The sequence below is a fragment of the Vidua macroura genome, chromosome Z (genome assembly GCF_024509145.1).
Source record: "Vidua macroura isolate BioBank_ID:100142 chromosome Z, ASM2450914v1, whole genome shotgun sequence".
In the NCBI taxonomy this organism is placed as follows: Eukaryota; Metazoa; Chordata; class Aves; order Passeriformes; family Viduidae; genus Vidua; species Vidua macroura.
In genome coordinates, this window is record NC_071611.1 from 22594247 (window position 1) to 22619834 (window position 25588).

General features: G+C 38.9%; 2 protein-coding genes across 3 annotated transcripts in view; one reads left to right on the plus strand and one right to left on the minus strand.

Annotated features, from left to right (window-relative positions):
• Positions 1 to 1908, minus strand: part of LOC128821424 (monocarboxylate transporter 13-like) — a 23265-nt gene extending 21357 nt beyond the window's left edge. The window contains exon 1 of the mRNA XM_054002455.1: positions 1863 to 1908. The gene's annotated coding sequence lies outside the window, so the exon portion shown is untranslated. The remainder of the gene's footprint in view (positions 1 to 1862) is intronic.
• Positions 850 to 22301, plus strand: ERMP1 (endoplasmic reticulum metallopeptidase 1). Of its 2 annotated transcripts, XR_008441115.1 has the most exons (16): positions 850 to 1133; positions 1736 to 2037; positions 5405 to 5532; positions 5859 to 5964; positions 6865 to 7011; positions 8673 to 8765; positions 10154 to 10366; positions 11485 to 11705; positions 14969 to 15143; positions 15689 to 15879; positions 16535 to 16687; positions 17179 to 17381; positions 18080 to 18195; positions 18712 to 18875; positions 20072 to 20503; positions 20650 to 22301. XR_008441115.1 is itself a non-coding variant. In XM_054002454.1 (15 exons), the coding sequence occupies exons 1-15, from the start codon at positions 850 to 852 to the stop codon at positions 20234 to 20236; spliced, it is 2661 nt and encodes an 886-aa protein (XP_053858429.1). In that variant the 3' UTR covers positions 20237 to 22301. The 2 variants fall into 2 exon arrangements, 1 of the variants encoding a protein (XP_053858429.1); XM_054002454.1 differs by having other exon boundaries at positions 20072 to 22301.
• Positions 22302 to 25588: the final 3287 nt, after the last annotated feature.

Genomic DNA, 25588 nt, shown 5'->3' on the forward strand with positions numbered 1-25588 from the left:
GTGATGCAGCGTAGTGCACAAGGCAGTCTTTGGTCAGGTGCAGGGTCAGGCGGACACTCACCCTGGAGCTGTGGCTGGACAGAGGGGCCAGGGCTTCACCACTGCCAGGCCACCACTTTCCATGGGCAACCAACCATTGCTGACAGCTTCCCAGCCTCAGCGTGTAGCCAAATGCAGGCCCAGCTGCACTGGCTGTGCCCAGTTATGGGCTCATGAGGACAAGAGAGATATGGAGCTCCTGGAGCAGGTCCAACTGAGAGCCACAAAAGTAACAAAAGAATTGGAGCATGTCCTTTATGAGGAAAGGCTGAGAGAGCTGGGCTTGTTCAGCCTCAAGAAAATATGAATGTGAGGCAGCCTTATCAGTATCTGTAAGTCTCTGAAGGGAGGGTGCCAAAAGGATGCTCTTCTCAGTGGCTCTGAACAATAGGGTAAGAGGACAGAAGACAAGAGGACAACGGGCAGAAAATTATGCACAGGAAGTTCCACCTGAACATGAGGAACCTCTTTACAGTGCAGGTGACTGAGCACTGGAACAGATTGCCCAGAGAAGCTGTGGAGTTTCCCTCATGGGGAATATTCAAGAACAGAAATTTTAAAGATGGAGGAATTTTAAAGATTGTTTTAAAGACGGAGAAATCCTGTGCCATGTGCTCTGGGATGACCCTACTTGGGTAGGGAGGTTGGACCAGGTGACTTGCTGCCGCCCGTTCGAGAGCCCCGGCGCCGCCGCCGCCACCGCCAGGCCCCGTGCCGGATCACGTGAACGGCGGGCGGGGCCGGGCCGCGCTCTGACCCTCGCCCGTGTCCGTACGGCGGCTGCGCGGCGGACGGGCGGACGGCGCGGCCATGGAGCGCGGCGGCGACACGGGCGGGTGGCGGCTCCGCGCCACCGCCGCACAGCGCGACCGCCGCCGGCCGCCGCCGCGGGAGGACGGCGACCCCGGCGCGGGCGGGAAGAAGCGGGGCGGGCGGCGGCTGCTGCTGCTGCCGCTGCCCGAGGCGCGGGGGGCGCCGCTGGTGCTGCTGTACCTGCTGGGGCTGCGGGCGCTGGCACAGGTGTCGCACCGGCAGCTGCTGAGCCGCCCGCCCGCCCCCGCCGGGCCCCGCGACTTCAGCGCCTCCCGCGCCAGGTACGGCGGGGCCGGCGGGTGGGTGGCGGTCCGAGGCAGAGGGGTCGTGTCGCGCTGTGCCCTGGCAAGAGCTCGGAGCTGATGGAACAGCGCCTCCCCCATAGTTTAGTTCTAGTAGTCTCGTGTGGTGTTCAGTGTCTGGAAAAGCTTCTTTACAAGTTTTCAGTTGTTGTGTCACCGAGACGTCGGGAAGACTAAAACTATCCCTGTAATTTCAGTTTTAGAGTGTTGGCGTCAGGTGTATGTCTTGATAAAAGTATGCTTTTTCAAACATTCAGAAAATGACATACGCATATACAGAACCTTCCTAAAGGTAAAATCTTTAGCTTCTCCATTCACCCTTCTGTTTCTTTTTAAATTGATATGTTCAGATCAGAAAACCAATACCATGGCTTAATATCACAGTAAATAGTTAAAAATAAGAATACAGCCTGATCAGGCTTGTATGCCCATTACAAGTTACCATCTAACTGGCTTTAAAAGATAAGCTCTTCTGCTTGAGTTTTGAAATAGAACCATCTACAGAAATATTACAATTATAGGTAGGTTACATACTAAATATTGAATGTGTTGATGCTTAAGTTTAAATTTATGTCTTACAGGGGATATCTTGACAACATTACAGCAATTGGGCCCAGAACAGTTGGAAGTCCAGAAAATGAAGTTCTTGCAGTTAACTACCTCTTAGAACAAATCAGGGAAATAGAAAGAGAAAGCACGGATGCTCACAAGATATCTGTAGACATACAGAGGCCCACGGGCTCCTTCAGCATTGACTTTCTAGGAGGCTTTACTAGTTACTATGCAAACATAACCAATGTGGTAGTGAAGCTGGAACCTCACAATGGAGCCGAGCATGCAGTGTTATCCAATTGTCATTTTGATTCCGTACCAAATACCCCAGGTAGGTCCATGTGTTTGTTCCACATTTCTGTGTGTGACATGAGCCGCAGAGCTTGGCTCATGGATTTCTCCTAACAAATAGCCATATGGGAATAATGCACTTGTCAGCTAGTCAGCTTGGTCTCAGTGAAATTCATTGTTTGGAGTGACAGGTTGATCCTGTTAAACTCAGGATTTCACTCTGACTTTCTGGTATAGATGCTTATTAAGATTTCTGGGAAGTTTGATTATATCTGCCCTTATAATTTACTGCTTATGCATATCATTCATGTGCTGTTTCCACCCATTGTCGAGGTCTTTTCATACTATTGTACTTATTTAATCCTGGTTTTCCTTTCACAGGATGCTTTGTGCGAGAGACTATGCCCACCCCCAGTAATGAGCGTGTTTTCCCCACTTTTTGCTGGTGTCTCAGATGTTCAGTCTGATATGCTTAAGATATGCCAAGTGTTTTTTCTTTCCACATTCAAAGCTTCTGTCTCAAAAGACTGTAGTGATCAAAGGCTGGAGTACTGTTACCTTGATAGCATGTATATATTTTAATTGTAGTTTGACTGTCACTGTTGCGTACTCTCTTATTTTTGTTTCTCTATATTTTTAAAATCTAATCCTGTTAAATTGTTACTGCAGCAAGGGTATAAGCTGCTTTGTAAATTTATGGGTTTAACAAAGCTGGGAAGGTATGAACCTAAAACACAAAATTTGTTGTAACACTCAGCCACAGGTGTGTGCCTGTTATTACAGTTGAAAAACACCCACAGATGGCACTCACCAACGGTGCAGCTTTTGCTGGAGTCTCTTCATTTACATCCCACGTAATATTTTATTTTTTTGGTGGTGAGCCTTCTGTTCTGTCGCACACGTGACTGGTCTTCATTATTAAGGAAACAGTTGAGTGTTAGCTAGAGAAACAAAGCTTTTGCTGGACTCCTTCTGCCTTTTTTTCTGTCCATAAATAGTATATAGAACTTCTCTTTCTCCTTAATCATATTTGTACAATGTGAGCTTCTAAATTAAGCTTAATAAATGCATGATTATTATACATGCTCTGTGACTGAGGAACTGCAGAGATGCTAATTACTGAGTGTATAGTCTTATGTATGTCTACCTGGACTCGGAGTATTTCACAAACGTAGTACTATGATAATTAAAAATTGTTTTCAAATTGATGTCCTATGTAAATTGTGTGTCGATTTCTGTGGATTATAAAACATCAGTTATTTTCTTTACAGTTACTCAGACACTAAAATATTTCGCCAACCTTGCACAGAAGTGCCAAAAACACAACGGTGGATTTAATAGGATTTTACAGAAAACTGCAGAGGAGCTAGAAGTCATTCTGTGTGCTTGTTCTTAATCACAAAGCAGCCTAGCCCTTTATAGCAGCAAGGAGCTGCTCTGCCTTTTGTTTTCTTAGTATGCCACTTGCACATTACCTAAGCAAGAGTCTTTTGTTTTCTCCAATATTTCTCTTAGCTATTTGCTTACAGCCCTTTTTTTCACTACCAGAAAGGTGGGCTTTTAACCAGAACCAGCATGACTTAAAGATCAGTGAGTAATACATTTGAAAATCAGATAATAAAATACAATCTGCTTGTGGTGCTTATATACACAAAATGTGTGAAGCAAATCTCAGTAAATAATTTATTTTAGAAAGCTTGTGTTCCCTGTGAAGGAAAAAACATAAACTGTGAAGTTGTAAAATATATCTTTTGCTCTGATTCTACTGCTCTTCAGTTTATATGGCCTGTTCGATTCTTTTCTAATAAACTCGACAGCAAAAACATCCTTGAAATTATCATTGCAGACATAATGTGGTTTTTTTAGTTTACCAATATCTGTCGTAAAATCTGTTACAACCTCCTGTCAGTTTTGTTGTGTATGAGGTATTGGAGTATAGTTTCTCTGCAAGTTTGTGTAATAGTCTATGGCAGCATGGCTGCTTTTATCAGATGTAAATCTGTATGCCTCTTGAAGCCAATAACTTTTTTTTTTCTTAGCCTCACAGCAAGGCAGACAAATGACTAACCTCACTGTAAACTATATGCGTCTGCTGAGTTTTCAATACAGCATTTTAAATAAAATAACTCCGTGTGGCTAAGAGCAGACTCCTGATAAACTGGGATAGCACTTAAACTCTCTTTCAGCTCAGAATGTTCTGTGATATTCTGTGAAATTAGTGAAAACCTGTGACAATCGGGGCTTTAAATCATGTATTTGGGTGGCAATCTATGGAAAGCTTTTCTCAGAACAAGGCCATAATTTTTGAGAAATAAGGTAGAGAATGGTGTATTGGAAAGATTTCAGATTTATTTATTCTATGCAATACACTAAAGCTAAAACCTAGACTAATATTTATGTTTATATTAGGAATATATCCTTTTCGTAGCAGATACTTCTTAAGTTTTGCCTGGTGACAGGCTTTGGAAAAGCTGCTCTTTTTTTTTTCTTCTATGTGTAAATTGAACATTTTGAGCAGCTAACAAGTGTACCTAAATAGCATGCTGACACCTGAACACACCGTTGTTGGCATCTTAGTGCATGTCAGTAGCATGCGTGCAACCCAGGCCCACAGGAATGACGTTTAAATTTCTGTTTTCTTCTAAATCTTATTTATTAGAGTGGGACAGGGAGGTGCTACAGCTTGCACTGAAGTGAGGAAAGTGGGAGTCCTTGACTAAAAGATGGTTGCTTAATCAAGATGAAAAACCAGTGGGGCGTGGGAGGTGTGACATATTAGTGTTGGATGAGAAACTCAAAGACAACAGGGATTAGAGTGAAAGGGGTTTCTGCAAAGAAGGGTGCTGAAAAGCATCTGATCATGAAAATCTTTTATTATAATGTATACCTTGTGGAGGCTTTTAAAGGTGTGAATTCTGGTATTTCCTTAGCTTTATTTTGCAGTCTTAGCTTTATGTTACTTTGAGGTTTTGTCCTCCTGGTTGAATGCAGCGTAACAATGCAGAGCACTTCAGGGTGACTTGTGTGGGAGTGTTTATTTCTTAAAATTTGAGGGTGTTGACAATGAAAATTACATCCTTATTTGTTCATGTTGTATTTAGGAAGTTATATAATTATCGTATTGCTTTCCTAGTAACCTGGTTAGTCTGCTTCTCTTGAACAGTAGTGTTGGATCTGATCTCTTCTCATTCACTTGCCCAACTTCTGAACATAATTTTTCTTTCAGCTGTTGCTTTCAACTAGTATAGACAGAAGGTACAAGCAGTACCAGAAAATACACTAAACCTTAACCAATTGTACTGCAGTTATATTAAAACTGAAATAGCATAAACCGTTTTTCCTCTCTTGTCTTTATTGCAAATCTGTGTGTTTGTTGTAAGCCCTATTATTTTGCTGATTATTTTAAGGTGCCAGTGATGATGCTGTTAGCTGTGCAGTGATGCTGGAAATACTTAATACACTTTCAAAATCATCAGAGTCCCTGCAGCATGCTGTCATATTCTTATTTAATGGTGCAGAAGAAAATATTTTGCAGGTGAGAATGTGTCAGAATTAGAAATTATACATCAAAGCAGTATATTAAAATTCTTAACAAATGAAAGATATAATTTGTGTTTAATCTCTTAAAATATTAATTTATTACCTGTCTTTTCTGAGGAGAATGTGTATAATTTCAAAGGGAAGCATGCAGATGGATTAAGGATATTGTCTCTATTAGTTTAAATTGAATACTTGCATTTTCTGCATCTCTTTATGTTTTCTGCCTTGTGCCTTGAGTTATGTGCAGTCTTGAATGATGGAAAATAACATTTAGGCTTGTCTGGTAGATGTTTGACCTATATTTTTTGTTTTCCCATCAAGGCTAGTCATGGCTTCATTACACAACATGAGTGGGCCAAATCAATCAGAGCTTTTATTAACCTGGAGGCAGCAGGTGTAGGAGGAAAAGAACTTGTTTTTCAAACAGGTATGAACTTGCATTGTGTCCAGTTTCTGCACTAGGATAATTTGATAATAAATTATGCAGACTTGAAGGAATATTGAAAATTATTCATAAGCAAAAGACAAGAGAACCTCTGTGCCGTTTTCCCAGTCAGTCCTGTGCAGCAATTAAATTGTTCTCAGTCTTTAGATAGTTACAGGCTAAATTACTACCACAGAAGTTGCTTCATAGGTGGGAAGCCTGTGCAGAGTAGAGTAATAGAAGTTGTGTTTCCCTTTTACTTCAAGATAAAAAGGAGAAAAGTGTTTGGATAGTACACATACCTTGATACTCATACTTTCACATGTTCTATTTGTTTTTCACAGCAGTTCTTGTAAAATCTTGGCAGGGAGATGTTGGCATTAGAACTCCATCTCATGTTCAGGAAGCAGCAAAACTTCTGTGTTTTGTAGGCTACAGTTAGACCTGTGCCCCATCCTAGCTGGACTGCAGACTTTCTTGTACTGATGAAGCTGCTTAGCTGTTTACCTGCACTGAATGCTTTAGGGGGACAGACTTTTTTCTAAACAGCAGATTGTATGTGTGATTGATGTGTGATACATACATGATGGATTGGAAGTTTGGCTAAAGGTTGTGACTTCTTCATTAATGCTAATGGGACATGGGTTATCTGCTCTGCCACTGAACACAGGAGGCAACAGTGGCTTAGTTTTTTCCCCTCAGGCAATGCTAATTCTTTCTTTCAAGTGTGAGTAATTCATCCAACACAATTGTACTTACTATATGCTCTGCAGGGCAAGAGTGTTAAATCTTCAGTAAGTTACTTTGTGTTATTTGTTACCATGAGAATACATATCCTAACTGAAGTTCAAAAAATATTTGCTGTGAATTTTCTGCTCTTTCTTTTTTCTGATCTTTTGTTAGGACCTGAGAACCCTTGGTTGGTACAAGCATACGTAGTTGCAGCCAAACATCCCTTTGCCTCTGTGGTGGCACAGGAAATTTTTCAAAGTGGCATTATCCCAGCAGATACGGACTTCCGTATCTACAGGGATTTTGGCAACGTTCCAGGTATGTTATCAAAAGGCATGTCAATACACATTTCATTTTTATAACAAGGACACTGTTCTGTGGTTGAGTATGTGAACATCCTCAGATTTGATCTGTCTGTCACACTGAGAGGGAATTTCCTTGTTCCCTTCCTAAGGAAAGAGTTCTTAGATTGAGTTTGTCATATAGTTTGATAAGGATGTTTTTAGATGACTGGTGTTTTCCAGAAAGAAGCTTCATGGTAGAAAAATTTCTTGAAAACCAGGAAAATACTCCAGGAATTAGCAGTACTCTATTAACTATTCTATTTTGAAACATTTTGATACATGATATTAATAACCTGATTGCAGGAATGAAATGTCTGTATCTAATGGAAAACCAAAATCATCTTCTTTAGAGATAGTAACATAGTCATTAATGCATTTTCATTACACTTGGGTTTTGTTTGGTTGGGGTTTTTTATTGTTACTGGGTTTGTTTTTGTTTTGTTTTTTTTTTGTTTTGTTTTGTTTTTTGGTTTTGTTTGTTTTTTGTTTTTTTTTTATTTGGTTGTTGTGGCAATGGTGGTGATGTTTTCTTTGGGAGATTTGGTTGTTGGTTTTTGGGGGGTTTTGGCAGGTTTTGTTTGTTTTTTTCCATAATCAAGGACAGCACAGAAACTTTTTAGTTTTGCTGATCTGTTTACAGGTTGCTATCCTTTCTGTGAACAGTGGGAAAGAAATGTGAAATGTTTACTCAGTGTGAGCACAGTTCAAAAGACTGTAAACTTCTGTAAAGTCCTTGTTATCTAGGACAGTTTGTCAGGTTGTTCAAGAAAAGCGATATTTTTGAATTGATTATTAGTACAAAGCAGTTGTTCTGGCATATTCTGTACTATTCTGAAGTACACTTCTAGTCTGAAAATGAAGTAGAAAAATGAATGTAGAAAATAGAAAATGAATGATTTTGTATAATGTCTTCTTTGTTCAGAATCGTACCTGGATGGTGAAAGATTTCTCACTGACCTCTGGGGCTTTTTTAATAAACCAATTTAAAAAAATTAAGTTTAACAACTTAATAAGCTTTCAGTTCGTTTCTCAGAATAGAGACTTAATTTGCCAAAAACTGTGAGAATTCAAATTGCAGGTAGCAGCTTTTGCATATGCAGCTGAACAGGTGAATGGGAAACACTGACTGTATAACTCATGAAGCAAATAACCTTTGGGTTTTGGTAAATAATTTTTAAAAATTAGTTTACATGTTAGAAGTACAAAGAAGGCACCTGGTATTTTGAGAAGGTGCTGTGTAGTTTTGCAGTGCTGCTTTTTATTTCTTTTCAGCATGAGCATTTATTGAAGTGCTGCAAGTAAGCATTTGGCAAGCACCTTGTACATCTTTTCTGAAGCTGAGATGATCTGGTGTTTTCATGTGTTTCTCCAGTTGGGTACAGATATCGTAGGAATTGGTACACGCAAAACAACAGATACTTTAAAATGTTTTAAAGCTGTTCTCTTTTAAAGACACTGCAAGTCCAGTTAGTTTTCCTTCTGTAAAGAAGACTACTTTGTTCATCTCTAAGGATAATGACTAGATTACAAAGTAGAGAGCAGTGTTTTCTGTGAAGTATATGGTAGGCTTTCACATACTTATTTTGGGATTTCAGGATTGCATAGATTTTAAAAATGCTGCTTTTCTTTCTGTAGGAATAGATTTGGCTTTTATTGAAAATGGCTACATTTACCATACAGAGTATGACACATCAGACAGAATTTTGACAGATTCCATTCAGAGAGCAGGTTGGTATTTTAAGGATTCAGTAATTTACCAAAGAATAGTATTGTAGCTGCTTTTTCATTTTGCTGTAAGACTGCTGCAGTATAAATTGATAATTTTAATTACACATTTAGTATATGTTGGTTGTGTTCTCAAGAACAGAGAATTAACTGAATACACACTTTTTAAATAAAAAGGAAATATATTTGGTCAGCTTGAGAATATAAACTTTATCAGCATCCAGTGATGTTAATTAGATTCCACAGTTGCTTGAAAATCAAAGTTACTGTCTCTCGAGTAATACCTGATTGTTCAGCATTCCGTGTTCCTTTTATCTCACTAAGTCCCATTATTGGTTAATGTTCCACATCAGAAGCTTTTGAGTAGGTTGGTGGCATAGAGACTAATCTGCCAACAGAGGTTTTTATGTTAATATGAACCTCAGTCAAACTTACGTGGTAGCACAGACTGAGTAAACAGGATTTATTTTCTACAACAGGTTGTGCTTATAGCAGGCTATTTGCAGAATGTAGTAAAGAAAATGACGAAGGCCTTTAATTTCCCAGGAAAAGCTAGCATAATCCTAAATGCCTCCAGGATTTTGACTATTCACTCTCCAAGTTTATACAGAAGCCAGCTTAGATGACCAGCATGAGTAAAGGTTTTAAACACTTCCTTGCAACAATTTAGTTGCAGGACAGAAAATAACACTTTTAAATTCCTATTGGAAAGGTGATTTTAGTGGTCATAATGGTTATGTGTAGAACTTGTCCCACTAAATATATCACAGATTAAAAAAAAAAAAAAAAAAAAAAAAGACAGACTTTACAGCTAGTAAGCACTTTTAATGGTCTAGTAAAAGCAAAATGAAAGTTGAGAGTGATTACCTGTGTTTTGGTTACCTGTGTTTGGCTGTACTGTGTGAAAGGAAAAGGTGATTGTTGCTTGGAGGCTACAGAGTAAAATAGTGGCCTTGTCTTTACAGTTATGTAGGGAAGGAAAGGCAGGTAATTCATAGTCGTGAAAACCTGGAGGGGTCACTTAGTGGTGAGGAGAAAAGGATGAAGGTTGGAAATTATAAACTCTTCTATGGGTTAGCCTTCAAGTCCAATGCTAAATATCAGAAGTGAAGAAGAGTTTATGGGCTGACAGCCTGACTGTTGTCTTCACTGAGATGGTGTCTAAGTGCATGAGACTTCCCAAGTATACTTGTTTTGATAGCTGGATAGAATAACTCACGAAAATACTATTCTGTGTGTACTGTCAAATACCCATTTGAGTATAATAATTTGTGTATTCATGCCTTCGTTGAGGATATTTCTATACAGTTTTTCAGAATGGTTATATTAAAAATGCTGTGGTAATTTATTGAACTTGATATAATTATATTGTGCATCTGCTCTTTTAATAGGTGACAATATTCTGGCTGTCTTAAAATACCTAGCTACATCAGAAAAGTTGGCTAAATCTTTTGAGTATCGACATGGAAATGTTGTGTTCTTTGATATACTTGGTTTATTTGTCCTGGCTTATCCTGCTCGTGTTGGCACAATTATGAACTATATCACATCAGCAATTGCTTTTTTTTATTTAAGCAAAAAAGTATTACAGCCAAAACCCAGAGGTAAGTCTAAGTGATTTTTGGTTTGGTTTTTTTTTGGGGGGGGGGTGGGGTGTTTTGTTGGGGTTTTTTTGGCTTTTTTTTTTTTTTAATTGCATTACACTTCAACAAATAGCAATTACTAAATGCAGAAGTGTAGGTGAAAAAGCGTTCAGGCCATTACAGCATCTGGTTAGTTGAACTTCAGAAATAAATTTTAGGTGTGCAGCATGCCATAGGAGTTGCTTGGTGTTTAAATCTTTCATCTCAATATTAATGATGGAGAAAGAACATGATAGGCCTAGATGTCTAGCATTTATGAATCATGATTTTGCCTCTTATCATTTCATGAAGATTAAAATTTAATCTTAAAGATCTCGAAATTGAAAACAATTTGCCAAGTATCCGTATAATTTTTTTTATTTTGTTAATTCAGATTTGGTGTCAGAACCATGTTTCTTCAACACCTGTCTGTAGGTAGGACTAAGCAAGTAAAAAAATGGGGAAAATTACAGCAAAGTTTAGTAGAGAGTGTAAACCAACTTGAATCTGGTTAGACCTTCTTAGCATGTGTAGGAACATGCCTGTTTAAAAGAAATAAGGCTTAAGAAATTACACCCATCTCCTCCTAAAATCCAGAAAACATTTTTGGAGTAAGAAAATGTTACAAGAAAAACAACCCAAATTTTTTGTTGTTTTTGGGGGAATGAGGAGAGGGGCTTGGGGTTTTTTTGGTGGTTTGTTTGTTTGGTTTGATTCTGTATTTTTTAGGGGGAGAGTTTTATTTTGTTTTGGAGTTTTTATGGTTGTTTTTAGTTGAGTTTCTTGTTGGGCTTTTTTGTATACTTAAAAGTGGAACTGTGGCTCCATCAGCCCCCTAGTAAAATTTTTGGTATTAAGAAAGCTGTAATCTGCCAAATACACCAGTATTCTGGGAATAAACATTGCAGCAGGGATGTGTGCAAATAGGCATGCAAATAATTAGGCTAAGTGATGCAAACTCTGCTGTTAAGATATCTTCACAGGGGATCCCTTTATTTTGGTCATTAAAGTAGTTACACTATCAGATAAGTAAAATTTTTATTATAGTCTGCAGTAGAATATACAAGTGTTGAATGAAACTTCTTTTTTCTTCTTCATAGCTGTTCATAATCTGAAGAAACTACTGACTGCATTCAGCTTGACCCTGATGAGCTGGGTGTGCACACTGGTAGCAGTCCTCATGGTGGCAATGTTTGTCTCCTTCATTGGACGGGCTCTTTCTTGGTACACCCATTTCTATGTTTCTGTGTCTCTCTATGGCACTGCAGCTGCAGCTAAGCTCATTCTTGTGCACATGCTAGCCAAGAAGTTCTTCTACAAGGTAGGCAAGTCTTTGTTGTTATTGTTGAAGGGCAATGAGGTGTTTAATCTGTGGAAGACAGCTCTGAACTGCTTAAAAAAAAACGAAAAGCTTTTTAGTATTTAAAGTGTCACTGTAAAAAATTGCTTCATCTAAACATAGAGATTGTTCTGCTGAATCAGAGAGGTAAAAGTTATGTAATTTAAGGCAGCTTTGACCTTTAGGAAATGTTTCAGAAAAGAGGCAGGAGCCTTTGTGACTTAGGTCACAACAACCCCAGGCAGTGCCACAGGCTGGGGCAGAGTGGCTGCAGAGCTGCCCACAGGAAAAGGCCCTGGGGGTGCTGGTGACAGCAGCTGAACATGAGCCAGCAGTGCCCAGGTGGCCAAGAAGGCCAATGGCATCCTGGCCTGTACCAGCAATAGTGTGGCCAGCAGGAGCAGGGCAGGGATTGCCCCCTGTACTCAGAGCTGGTGAGGCCACACCTCAAATCCTGTGCTCAGTTTTGGGCCCTTCAGTACAAGAAGGTAATCTTGGTGTTGGAGCATGTCCAGAGAAGGGCAGTGGAGCTGGGGAAGGGTCTGGAGCACAAGTCCTGTGAGGAGCAGTTGAGGGAGCTGGGATTGTTCAGGCTGGAGGAAAGGAGGCTCAGGGGCACGTTATCGCTCTCTGCAACTGCCTGACAGAAGGGTATGGCCAGGTGGGGTTTGGCCTCTTCTCCCAGACAACCAGCAACAGGACAAGAGGAAATATCAAGTTATGCCAGGGAAAGTTCAGACTAGATATTAAGAGACATTTATTTGTGGAAAGGATTATTAAGCTCTGAAACAGGCTGCCTGGGGAAAGGGTTGGGTTACCATCCCTGGAGGTGTTTAAAAGGTGTCTAGATGTGGAACTTAGGGACATGGTTGACCAGTGGCCTTGGCAGTGTAAGGCTTAGATCAAATGATCTTAAACGTATTTTCTGACCTAAACAATTCTGTGATTATGCTGATTTATAGTTATTTTGACCACAGCTGGAGTTGAAACAGAGCTCTTGGTTTTCTGTGTTCTTCTCTGCAATAGGTAAAAGTCATTTAGACCCCTGCAAAGCTCAATAAGGATTTGGTGTGTTACTTTTCCATTGCTGTCATTTGCCATGATTACGGTCTGTCTACCTGTTTTGCTTGGTATTCTTTTTTCTGGATTAACCAATGCGATTTAACTTGTATAATAATTTCATTATTATAGATTATAATAGTCCTATATGGTTTTGTGTTAAATAAGAATAGTCTTGAGGTATCTGACAGCTGACACTCTTCCAGGGCAGAAGTTGACTACTCAGGCCTGCTAGGTTGAGGTTTTAGGTGCAGTAATATTTAGTCATTCAGTGTCGCAGCACACCATCGCGGGGACGCGCTGGGCAGCAAGAGTTCTGCAATCCCAGCTATCGGCAGGTTCGGCGCAGGGACAGATAACGAGGACACGGGTCTTGGGGTAAACCAGAGTGTATTTATCAGAAGTTTTATACAGGAACTCAGGAGGAGGGGTGCAGGAACATTAACCAATGAGGCTAAAGCTGGGGAGTGGTCTAAGGTGGGACTAAACTATTATAAACCTATCAGGAGAAGTAGGGGAGTAGAATAACACAAAGTAACAAACAGGGTGTCAAGTATAACAAAACAGACAGGGAACACTCTGTAAGGAGGGGTAGGGATAGGGAGGATTGACAAGGAACATTCTGGAGAAAGGGGTGGGGAAGGGGAGGACTGACAACTTGGAATGGAGGGGGTTAGGGAGGACCTTGGGAAGATTGGCAGCTTGGGAGAGGAGGGGATTAAGGAGGAAAACGGGGCAGACATGAATTTTAAACAAAACACACTACAACAATTCAGCTTGCTGTAACTTACACCATCTCAGCCATTTAGATGGGTTTTGGACAAGGGAATTTAGGAAGCCTTAGTTGTCATCCAAATACAAATGTTTTAAAAAGTCTAAGAACTTCATGCCATGTGTGAAAAATTCTGAGTGGATCCATCGTATCTTTCTCTGGAAGTAGGTTTGTTGAAATTTTTGGGGGAAGGGGAGTGTTAAGTGGTACACTTATGTTACTAAATAGGTGTATTTGGTGTTTTCCCTTTGTGGAAAAGATGAGCCATTTATAAAATAGATGCAATGTTACCATTTTCCAGTGGTCTGGATGAGCTGGCTGTTACTTTCATTAGCTGTTAAAACATTTCAGGCTTTAGATCTAATTCATGCCTACTGATTGCCTAATCATCAGATCAACCATCTGAAAATCAGAAGTGTTGCATGCTGTAGCTTGCACCACACTGTACAGTTAATGTTGCTTCTGTAACTTGCATTTGACTTAAAAGTTGCATAAAAATTTTGGAAGCCAATCTCTTCCTTGGCTATCAGAGGCAATGCCTATTCATGGCTCAGCATCTTGTGACATGATAAGCTTTGTGTTTTGAAATAGGTTTGGTAACTTGTATGTTTCTTCACTCTCCTCTTTTTTTTTTCCTCCTCGCCCTGGAACTGAAGTAGGTGCTTTCTGATAACCATTGTTCATGCAAGCAGTCCCTTGTGCTACTAGCAGGGTTTGCCGTTTGGAATCATGCACTGCAAACACTGCAGGATTGCCCATGTAACTTAAAAAAAAAAAAAACAAAAACAAACCCAAACCAAATATTTTTGATGGTTACATTTCTTCTTTCCTCCACCCCCCCTGAAACATATCTGCTGTTGTCTCACATATGATGTCTTTTATTCAAAACAAATAATATATCTTAATAAACAGACTTCGGAAGTGACAGCCTGTGGCATGACCTAAAAAGGCACCAGTATAATATTTGTGCTCTAATAATAGTGCTTGTGTAAGAAATCTGTTAACAGCTGTTCAAAAACTAGTTTACATTCTCATTTTTTCACCCGTAAGTTTTAAATAGTTTTTTAATATGCTGCGTTACTTTTTTTGAAAAAGGCACTCTTCGCCTAAAACACTAGACTTGTGTATTCTTTGGTATTGTCATTTGTACATTCCCTTCCTCCTTCTTCCCCAGCCTATGTAATCTCTTTTTCAAGTTATGTCAGCAGATTTAGAAAACTAATAAAAAAATACACTGTCATGGATAATTCTGTATGGTTGGAGGATGGTTAGATGATGTTTGTCAAAATTGTTTTGCCCAAGGAAAAGTTGTAGACACATTCACAAGGAATGTGGATTTTTCTATATGTTCTCATGAGATGGGATCTATGGAATGTGCACAGTAATTAAATGTATTTCTTCTTTTTTGTTACAGAATGTGAATGAGCAGTACCTGGGAGATGTTTTTTTTGATGCCTCATTGATGATTTGGTCAATAGCATTGGCTGTGATGACTCAGATGGGCCTTTGTTCAGCATTCATTTGTACATTATGGGTAGCATTTCCTCTACTCACTAAGCTGATGATCCACAAGGAATTCAGCCAAAAAGGTATGGGTTTTGAGGGGCAGAAATTATATTTCGAAACTTGTACCCCTACTTGCAAAAGAAGTTGCAAACATTGACTTTGAGTAGTCAAATTAACTAAGTCACATTTTCATAATGAAAAAAAGTGTTCTTGAACTAAAGACAGTTTGAAAGTGTGGGAAGCTTTAAAAAAATACACTGAAAAACATCCCATGTCTCAGGTTAAAAGAACAGTATGTGAGTATATTAATTAGTGATCAGAATTTTGATGAACAGTAAAGGTTCATAAAAATATTGTAATATTTAAATGATGCTTGGGACAGAAAACATGTTTTTTTTTTTTTTGGTTTTTGTAATACAAGATTAATTTTGTGGTGGTTTTGAAAATTATACTGCTGTTGGCTGTGCAAAATGAGATCTTCTTCCCATATCCATGTCAGGGATGAGGACCAGTATTGTGTATTGGGACTTGCAGCAGTAAATCCTTGTGGATATATCAGTAAAGCTTTGTGTTTATGTCCTTTTAAGTTTCTACTTTTTTGTCTTTTGTTTTTTCCTGTTCTGTATAGGTGCCACAATAAAGTTTATTGTGATGTACATGCTGGGGATGTTTGTTCCCTATCTGTATATGCTGTATCTTAGTTGGACTGTGTTTGAAATGTTTACACCTGTCATGGGACGTAGTGGTTCAGAAATTCCACCAGATCTGGTATTAGCAGGATTTATTGTGATCTTCACTATGATCCTGTCTTCCTATTTTGTAAGTAGAATTTGTAAATGTTGTTTAAAACTCTTAGGCTTTCTCTATAGTTTAGAATGAGATGGGTTTTTTTAATTAATACTGGAAGTTAGTGATAATTTTACAGTGCCTTAAATGTTACAGTAAAGTTCTAGAACGTGTGTCAAAGATTCCATGGTTTGTATTAGTCAAAGAAAGGTCATTGAAGCAGATTTTTTTTTGGCTGGTATGATGATGTAGTAAAGACTGATACAAAATACGAAAGTAATGCTGAATTTTGAGCAGAGATTCATTTTAGGTGTAATATATGACTAAACAATGCATGTACAAACTTCAAAAAGAATACTCAAATTTGTGGGATTTTTCTGCTGCCATAGAACCTGGAAAGATTCTGTTGGGGTGGTTTTTTTGTTGTTTTTGTTGTCAGATGTTTTAAAAACAGGAAAGTTTTGAAAGTTCCAGGAAGTACTTTATTCCTTTTTATAAAATAAATCATCTTTAAAAATATTAGTTTTAAATACTGAGATTAAAAAGAAGTGTCTTGTATGAGGTGGTACTTGCAATTATGTCTTTTTAATGTGCCTTCAGTTCCATAATTGAATTGTAGAATTATACAAGTAAAGTTTTATATCTAAATGTTGCACTTTTATAACTGGACTGTTTTTTTATTCTCTAGATTAACTTCATTTACCTTGTCAAAAGTACAAAAACGACGCTAGTAACTTTAACTACTGTGTTTGTAGTCACTCTGATTCTCGTTTGTAGTGGAATCTTCTTTCCTTACAGTTCTGATGCAGCTAACCCAAAGCCTAAGCGAGTCTTTCTCCAGGTAAGAAAAGCTTTGCATGTTGTATTGCCTCTTTTGGTTGCAAGAGTGTTCAGTTTTTTCAAGGCTTAATATCCCCTTTCTTTGTTGCTTTTACAGCTCTAATGATTATTCCTGGATTTGAAACAATTGCTAATGCTTCCCTTGTTCGCTGTCAGTGTTCAGCTCATCTGTGTCAGAAGAGCAGGGTGTTTTAGGGGGTTTTAAGTGGGTGAATTGTGTAAACAATGGTAATTTAAAAAGTGAATGTGGATTGAGGTGGACTAAAACAGTCATTTTCTGATGGTGTTTTTATGGTATGTTTCTTTTCTGAGGAATTCTTGCATTTATATTCTTAAATACTCAGATATGTGTTCAGTGCTGAAAGGTACTGAAAATGCAGAAGACCTTAAGCATTCACAGGGAGGATATGTCAGAATCCCCTCTGACTCTTGCAAAACTCCAGAGGCTCCATTATCTTTCTGTGTTTGTTGTTTGTTTTTTTTTTCTTCTAGCATACAAGCAGAAGATTTCATGATCTAGATGGAAATGTGGTTAAAAGTGATTCTGGTATATGGATTAATGGGTTCGATTATAATGGAATATCTCACATAACTCCCCATGTACCTGAAATCAATGACACCATTAGAACTCCATGCGAGGAGCAGGCTCCCTTCTGTGGCCTTCCTTGGATTCTGCCAGTGCATTTCATCTTCCGGTTTGTGTGAACTCCGCTTCACTTGAGCATTTTACTGCAAAATACAGGACTCGTTCATGCAATTTCACTTACAAAAGGGAAGAAAAACTAGGCATAATCTTGATCGAAAAGTAATATCCTTCCTCTTCAGAAGACAAACTTCTGCCTAGGTGCTGTGTCTTCTGCTATGGGTCTGCTGCAGGAGCTGTAGCAGTTGATGTGTGGAAATTAGATGTAAGCACCAGTGGAGAAAAAGGTGAAGGGGGGGGCCTCTTAAAGGGCACTTCAGAGGAGGAGGATATATGTCATCTCTCTTCTTCCCTTCCTTCACTGCAGCTGACAGCAGAGGATGTTTAGAGTAGCAGGTCTCCACAGAAGGAAACTAACTGCTGTGGGTATTTCTCACACCTCAAGAATCTTGAGAGCAAAAGTTTAGGTGTTTGAAGGTGAAAATATTCTCAATCATTTGTTTTGTAATTTTAAGGCAGATTAAGGTAATGAATTGATTCACTGGTGACTATTTTTCTATTAATATACCCTTTAAATATTTGTCTGGCCAAAAGCTGATTTTACCTGCCTTCTGCTAGAATCAACACCTTTTTAATATTTCGTGTAGTAGCAACAGTGAGCTGTACTATGGAGAAACTTCTTGTCTTCTAATGTTTAGTACCTCCAGGTGTTGCATTGAGAATAACTTGAAACTTTTTTTTTCTCCACAGGAAAAACTGGTATCTTCCTGCTCCAGAAATTTTGCCAAGAAGCCCTATTCAGTTTAAACTTCTGTCCAAGAAGCTGATGCCCTGGAACTCTGTGAGGTTAAGCTTTGAAGTATCTGGTGAGTGACTGAAGCTTCTGGTTTATGATCTGTGTTTATTTTTATGCCCATAATAAATCAGGCTTTGACTCCATTACTGCAGGTTCTAGTGCTGTTCCCAGGATAGTGAGCTTTCTGAAATTAGCATGAATTAATTCAATTTCATAGCACACTAGAAGCTGTGAGTAGTGTCATGCAGTCCTTATTTCTGGTAACCTCATCTGTCTTGAGTAAGTCTTGATTGTTTTACAGAGGGTCTTTTCTAAACTGGATCTTGTAGCATTTTATATGTTAGTATGTATAAGACTTTTTTATATTTATTATTATAAAATGTCCTGTATTCCTCTGTTACATCATTATCTCACTTATCCCAGTGCTTAGAAAAAATTGGAACATCTTCTCTAGAGAACTCATCTCTCTCATGCTTTGGAAGACATGAATAATAGTTCAAGGATGCCCTGCTATTCCTTGGGAAAGCAGGTGGTTACTCTGCCTCTGCCCATTGACACATGTGGACACGCATCTCTGTCCCCGCAGGCCCAAGCCACATGTCCCTGTACGTGCGGCCGCACGCAGGCTCAGTGTTGTCCCGCTGGTCCCTTGGGGATGGAATGCCGGTCGCCAGCCTGGGGGGAGACTACTTTGTGTTCTACTCCCATGGGCTGCATGCGGCTCCCTGGCAATTCTGGATGGAAGTGACGGTGAGTGCGGCACGGCTGGAAACCTGGTGATGCTTTGGTCCACCCTCTTCCCACCATGGCAGCATTCCTGTGTGAAAAATGTCACAGTAACTTCCTAATGCTTTTCTTTATTTGGTAGCTCTTAATTCTAGTATCCCTCTTTTGATACATCAGCTTTATAGATCAGCTCCCATGTATTTTCCATGAGTAGTCCACCAACTTGACAGCCAAGGGAAAAATATTTTTCTTGTCCGCATGGTCTTTGATCATAAGTTTTGATTTCTCTGATCTTAACCTCGCAGTTCTTGAAGTTTTATCTTTACTACTGTTATTTCAGAGTTTATTATTATTATTATTATTATTATTACTATTATTATTATTATTATTATTATTATTATTATTATTATTATTATTATGAGTAGTTCTCTTTCCCTTTCTCTTCTCTTGTTTGCTTGGTTTTGGGAAAATACAGGAATCCTTGGTGGAAAATGTACCTGTCTTCAAGCTGAAGAGAGTTGTAAAAGCTTTGTTTTCTAAATTTTCTTTTACATTATTTTCAGCTGGAAGCAAGGCTGGAAGCCTGTTTCACTGAGATTTATGATCTGCCTCTGCACTTTCTAACTTGCAAAGGAATATTTTTTTGCAGACCTGTATGTTTTTATTATAGGTTTAGCAGTGTCTTATCCTTTGAGTAAATATTACAGGTATCATTGAAAGTTCAGTAAGTCCATTTTTCTTTCCTGCACCAGGCTGTCTAAACATAAATAATCTTCAAAGGGTACTCGGTAAAGCAGACTGGAGTCTCAAGTATGACAAGCCTTGCAAGTCTGATAGAGGCAAAGGTAGGCAGAAGAGGCTGTATATACTCAGGATTTGCCGTAGAAGGGTCAGCGTACATACTGTGTTGGAGTCCGTATCTTGATTTGGCAGCAAAACAGACAGATAAAAACACTAAACTAGGAGCACGTGGAAGCTGTGTAACACATCAGAGGCACTAAATATCTAAACATCTGGTTGCCAGTTCATTTCAAATTGAACTTGTCATGTAACCAGACTGATATATTGAAGATGGGAAGTGTTTTAATATAGAGGACAAAAAACTGCAGGATGGATTTTGTTGCATAGATATTGTCTGGAGAAAACTGCATCTGAATTGATCTCATGTTGAAGTGTCAGGAATAATCATAAAGACTGTGTTGTCCTTTTCTCACTTTCAGGCTCCAGAGAAGCATTCTGATGGAATAGTCTCCCTCGCCATAGCAGCACATTACTTTTTTGGGGAAGATCAAAAGTCACCTCAACTCTTTGCCTTACTGGAGAGGTTTCCCAACTGGACATTTTCTTCTGGCTGGTCCTGTACCTATGACCTTTTTGTCTTCTAATTTTGACAGCAGTGCTGCAGTGCTAATAGGGTTATCTCTAATGCAGCATGCCCTTGTGGCAAGCACTTTCTAACAAGATGCCAGAGACTTCAGCAAGAATTTAAAATACTTTGGCAAAAGGTGTTTCTTTGGCAGTTTGACTATTTAAAGACTACTGCTATCTTGGGGATATAATAATACTTTTCTGAATGCAGTTCACCTTGGCTCTTCCACTGAAGTGGCAGTTTGGCTAGTGGGTTTCTTTAAATGAAAACTGCACTTGATGAGGTAATATTAGCATAATAAATAGTGGCAATTGTAATGGAAGGGCTTCATGGAATTATTTTGATACTATGTAAAATAAAACCTTACTTCACTGATACATGGAGTATCACCTACCAATCCTATCCATCCTATTTATGTCTGATCTCCAGCTAGAAGGTGTTTGTTCCTGTGGGAGCATGGCAGAGGTGGCAAAGCATTACTTTTGTCACTGGATGAAGTCACTGAAAGCTGTGGTACTCATGTAGGTTGCGATCAGTCCTTGGCAAATGCCCAGTACAGAGAAATCAATATTATGAGGGGATGTGGTAATTGTGTATCCAAATTGTATGTTTCTGTTAAAAAACTAGTTCTAGCCCTTTTCCTGTCTCTTTGGTGTTGCAGCATGAGTGGCTTAGTTCAGCCTAACTACCATCTTGTGGTTTTGTTCCTATTTGGATCTTTCATTATCAGCACAAGAGTGTGTGACTTGCTGTCTCATACAGCTAAGTCCTCACTCCTTTAAGTGGATGTCTTGTAACTAATATACTCTAAATTTTAAGTTTCCTTCCAATTTATTAGAATTGGGTAACTTTGGTATCTCCTCTGGAGAAACTTTTGGTAGTGTGTCAGTATTGCACTTCCTAATACATTTTACTCTTCCTTAAAATAAAGTTTCCTTTCCTTAAGGAAAAGCACCTAAAAGAGTAATCTGGTAAAGATTTCTAATATTCTGGATTGCTCTTATTTTATTTTCAAAGGATGGATTTTATAAATGACTCTGTTTTAGAGTATCTTCCAATTTTAATTGGCAAGCTTTGAAATCAGAAGCTACTGACCTCTTTTTTTATACTTACCAGATTTTTGAGGTTTTTAGTGCAGTGGTTAATAGTTAAGGGTAATTTCTGAAATTCAAAGAATTTGGCGTATCTGAAGGAACTTAATGTTTTTTTCCAAATTATTTATAAAACATTTGGCTATATCAATACCATGCTACAAATTTAAATAGTTTTTTTTAATCTCATGAGTATAGCCTAATGTCATGCAGAGCAGGCATCATCATTTCAAGTAGAAACATGCTAGGACTGGTAAGTTTGCAGAGCACATGAAAGGAAATTGTGTGACAGTTAATTTGTATGAGCTGTGATGGATAACAACTCTCCAGTCACGTATTTTTCCTTTGGATTGTTCTGTAGTTGTGTGTAATAGTGGAAAGAACCAGTGTCATTGGTGCAAGGGACATTAACAAAGATTGTCAACTCATGGACTAGGGTAAGAGGTTTAATTTCTGTAATCATAGTGAACTGGCCATCAGTATCTTAAAGCCTGTGGGTTTATACATTAATGTGCATTAATCATCATTCATTTGATTGTATCTGATTTGAAAGTATAATCCCTATATTATTTAAAAGTGCTATTAATGATTTGAAAATCAGAGTTATAAACTAAAACTCTTGTGTCTTGAATCTCAGCAAACGTATTGTACTGTACTCTAGCTGATGCACAGCTCGTTAACTAAAGCTGCACTGATACTTACCATCTTCATCTTCCTCAGTTTTGATTTTTGTGTTTTGCTTGTGATTTAAAGCTTTGGAAGTGCTGTGCGAAGAATTCATACTGGGAGCCAAAAATATAAAAATGCCTGTTGGCAATTTCTGAAACTTTAAAGTGAAGCAATAACTTCTGCTGTCTCAGGATTTAATCCTTGTTAAATAAATTTACTTTGAGGTATGTCTGGTTTGTTGCAATTTCTGTCTTTGTAAATAAAAGTAAAACTTGATTGGTGACACTTGATTTTTAGCATAATTAAAGACTATATATTTGAGTTCATTGCAGTAATGTTTTACTTGACCTTGGGGTAGAAGTACTACTAAGAGGTGCTGGGTTTGACGTGGTTTGAGGTGGTGTTTAGAGCTGTGCGGAAGATAAGCTTGGCCAAAGAATGCAAAAATCATCTGAGTTGAGAAAAGTTAAAATGTGAATTCTGGCTGGTTTCCTGGAGAGGAAGGTGGTTTTTGAAAAAGATGTGATACAGAGGAGTCACTGGTAGCCAAGCTAAGTATTCTTTGCAAAATTGATGGTTGAGACCAGTTTTATTGTTAAACTATGAAAAAAAACCAGGATGGAAACATTCCCTGTTTGTGTCCATTTGCTTCCCTATTCAAGTACAAGCAGATGAGTCTTCTGCTACTGTGGGTTACTATTTCTCCTAAAAAAGCATTGTGTGATTTACTCTTTGAATTGTATGAAATGCAAGCAGCTGGTAACTTTAAGGGTACAAGGGCATAGAGTAGAAACATTATTTATTCTTAGTAGAAGCAGTAAACAGTTGGTTAGAATTACCTTATGCTCATCAGAAACAATTTACATCCACAGCATTTTCTAAATTGCTTTCTTCTGTTTTTCCCTCATTTTGATGGCTTTGAGAATCTACTGTTTTCTATTAAAATACATATTTCTGAAGCTGAGTACTAAGCACTTTATCAATTTAAGCAAAGGAAGCCCCTACTATGTTGTTATACAATCTAGTGCATCCTTACATTGTGTCCCCATACCTTCAAGATTGTCTGTCAAGTAGAAGCATGCATTTGAAGAAAGAAGTGTTGGGATAGGTGCAATGAACAGAAAAATTTCAGCTATCATAAACAGACTGACAGACTATTGAGATGAATGGGGCTGTTCTGTGCTAGTAAGACCTGTCTTTAATGTCTGTCAGTCTGTGTTGGATTGCAGTTCTCCTAGAGAAACACTAATCAAATAGACAAGATCTAACAAGTCTATACAGAGGCAGTTGTAGCAGGTGGGACATAGCTGAAGAACAGTTTGCCTGCACAGCAAAGCTGTTCCATACTTTTCTCCCTTGAGGGCTAAACATAATCTGACACTATGATAGTTGGAAGGGACCTGCAGGGTGACCCATTTTAGAACTTGGTATGTGGTCTTGGTGGAGAATGGTAGGAAGGCAGGCAAGATCAGTAAAACTACAGTCTGTGGTTTGTGTCAATTTATGTAATTGTGGCTTCCATTTTGAAGACAGAACATTCATTCTCAACCTTCATTTAAATCCCTTTCAGTCTTGGGGGATAAATTGATCCTAGAAATTAGCCAGGCTCTTCTGTTCACTGTGGAAGAGGTTCTGTTGGGCTGCAACTCTTCATGGTTCTATCATGCTCAGAACATGCTAAGCATTAAAGCAGAGTCTTGAGCAGGAAGTACAAGCCAGTTTAGGGAGATCTGTATTTCAAGCAGACTGTCAAGCATCAGTGTTCCTTCGCAAACATTTTTTTTAAAAATTCAGTTGCAGAAAGATGAAAGAGTCAGTCTTAAAAACTAGCAGTAATTCATCTAAAAAGGAATAGTTCTTTCAATCTGTTCTGAGAATGAAACAAATAGAAGCTTTAAAGCCAGTAAGTGTACAGGTGAATTTAAGTAACCATCTTAGAAAGCTGCCCATACACAGTTTATTTGGAGATGATTTTTTCAAGGGAGAAGGTGATGGTTTGTTCTGTTTGGGTGGTTTTGGTTTGTTTTGTTTCAAGGTGTTTGTTTTGTATTGTTTAGTCATTTTTTTTTGTTGGGAGTTTCTTGGGGGGGTTTGGAGTTTTTTTGGATAGGAAACAATAACTTGAAAAAAAGTATGGAAAGAGCAGTTAGGTGCCTTGTGTCTGCTATGTAGTAGCTTTAGGCTCCAGCTGTGGACTCTTAAATTAAAAGTCTTCTCTCAGTGCTCTCTGAGTAAGCCCAAGGAGTTTCCCATTTCAGGGACCACGTGATAAATAGAACACTCAACGAGTTTTTATCTCTCTTTTCTCTGCTTAGACACTGGGATGAGTTACACCACTCACCCCGTGCTGCCATTCCTGTCACTTCCTACTAGAGTACTTCAACAGTGTTCAGCTCTAGGATAGGAGACGAAGTTGAGACAGTAGGTTGCATCTGTTGCCTTTGTGTTCCCTCTTACTTGTGGGAAATCCATCCTCCAGCTGGAGCCAGCTTGCGACCCTCAGCAAATTACCCTTCATCTTCTATAATATCATTATGGCCATAGACAACTTCTCCTCTCAGTTTATTATGGAAAGGACATCCTTTGTACAGGTTCTGGCTAGATTATGAATTCAGGTATTTCTGCTTTCTCAAACCTGTAGCTTAGAGACACTGTGGTTCTAAAACCATTTGAACTGGTTTCTTTGACCTAAAACATGCTGAGGAAAAATTGGCTTACTTGGGTTGACAGAAGTGATAGTGAAAAATTACCTTCAGAAATGCAACTTGATTCAAGCAGTTTTGTAAGTATACCCAGTGTTAAAGGATCTAATAGCAAGAAATACAGAATATTGTTCCTGTTTCTCTGAGACAGTTAGTTTTGCACAGGATGAGAAACAGATCAAGAAAACATGATGATGTGCAAAGTGTTGTGAAGGAAGAAATCTTAGGTCAGCCAGTTTTATGTGAGCTGGATACACAAAGTGAAGAGTGTCAACATGTTGGAATTCCATAAAAAATGTTTATCCTCAACTGGTTAAGTGGCCCATTTTTCCTATCTTTAGTTAAATAGTGCACATCTGTAGATGAACAGATCTTTTGTGGAGGGTTAACCCTAGGTAGCTGGTGGGTACCTACCAAACTGCTGACACACTCCTCTCAGCAGACTAGGAGAAAATGGGATGAGAAAACTGATGGGTTGAGACAGGGACTCATTACTCACTGGTACCCACACAGATGAAACAAACTGGCCTTGGGAAAATAATTTTATTACCAATTAAAATATCATAACCAAATACTTTCCCCCAACCTCCCCTTCCTTCCCAGATTCACTCTTCTGCCTTCTCTCTCACAGTGGTGTAGAAGAACTGGGGATGGTCAGTTAAGAGTCAGGTCATGGTCAGTCTGTAACATTTAGTCTCTGCTTCCTTCCTCTCCTCACTGTTGCCCTCTGCTCCAGCATAGGGTCCACTCTATGGGATAGTCTCATAAACTGCTTCCAAGTGGATCCTCTTGCTGGAGTAGTCCTTCACGAAGAGACTGTTCCAGCATGGATCCCCATGGGCCACAGTTCCTGCCAGAAACCTGTTCTTGTGTGGGCTCTTTGGGATGCAGCTTCCTTCAGGGCTC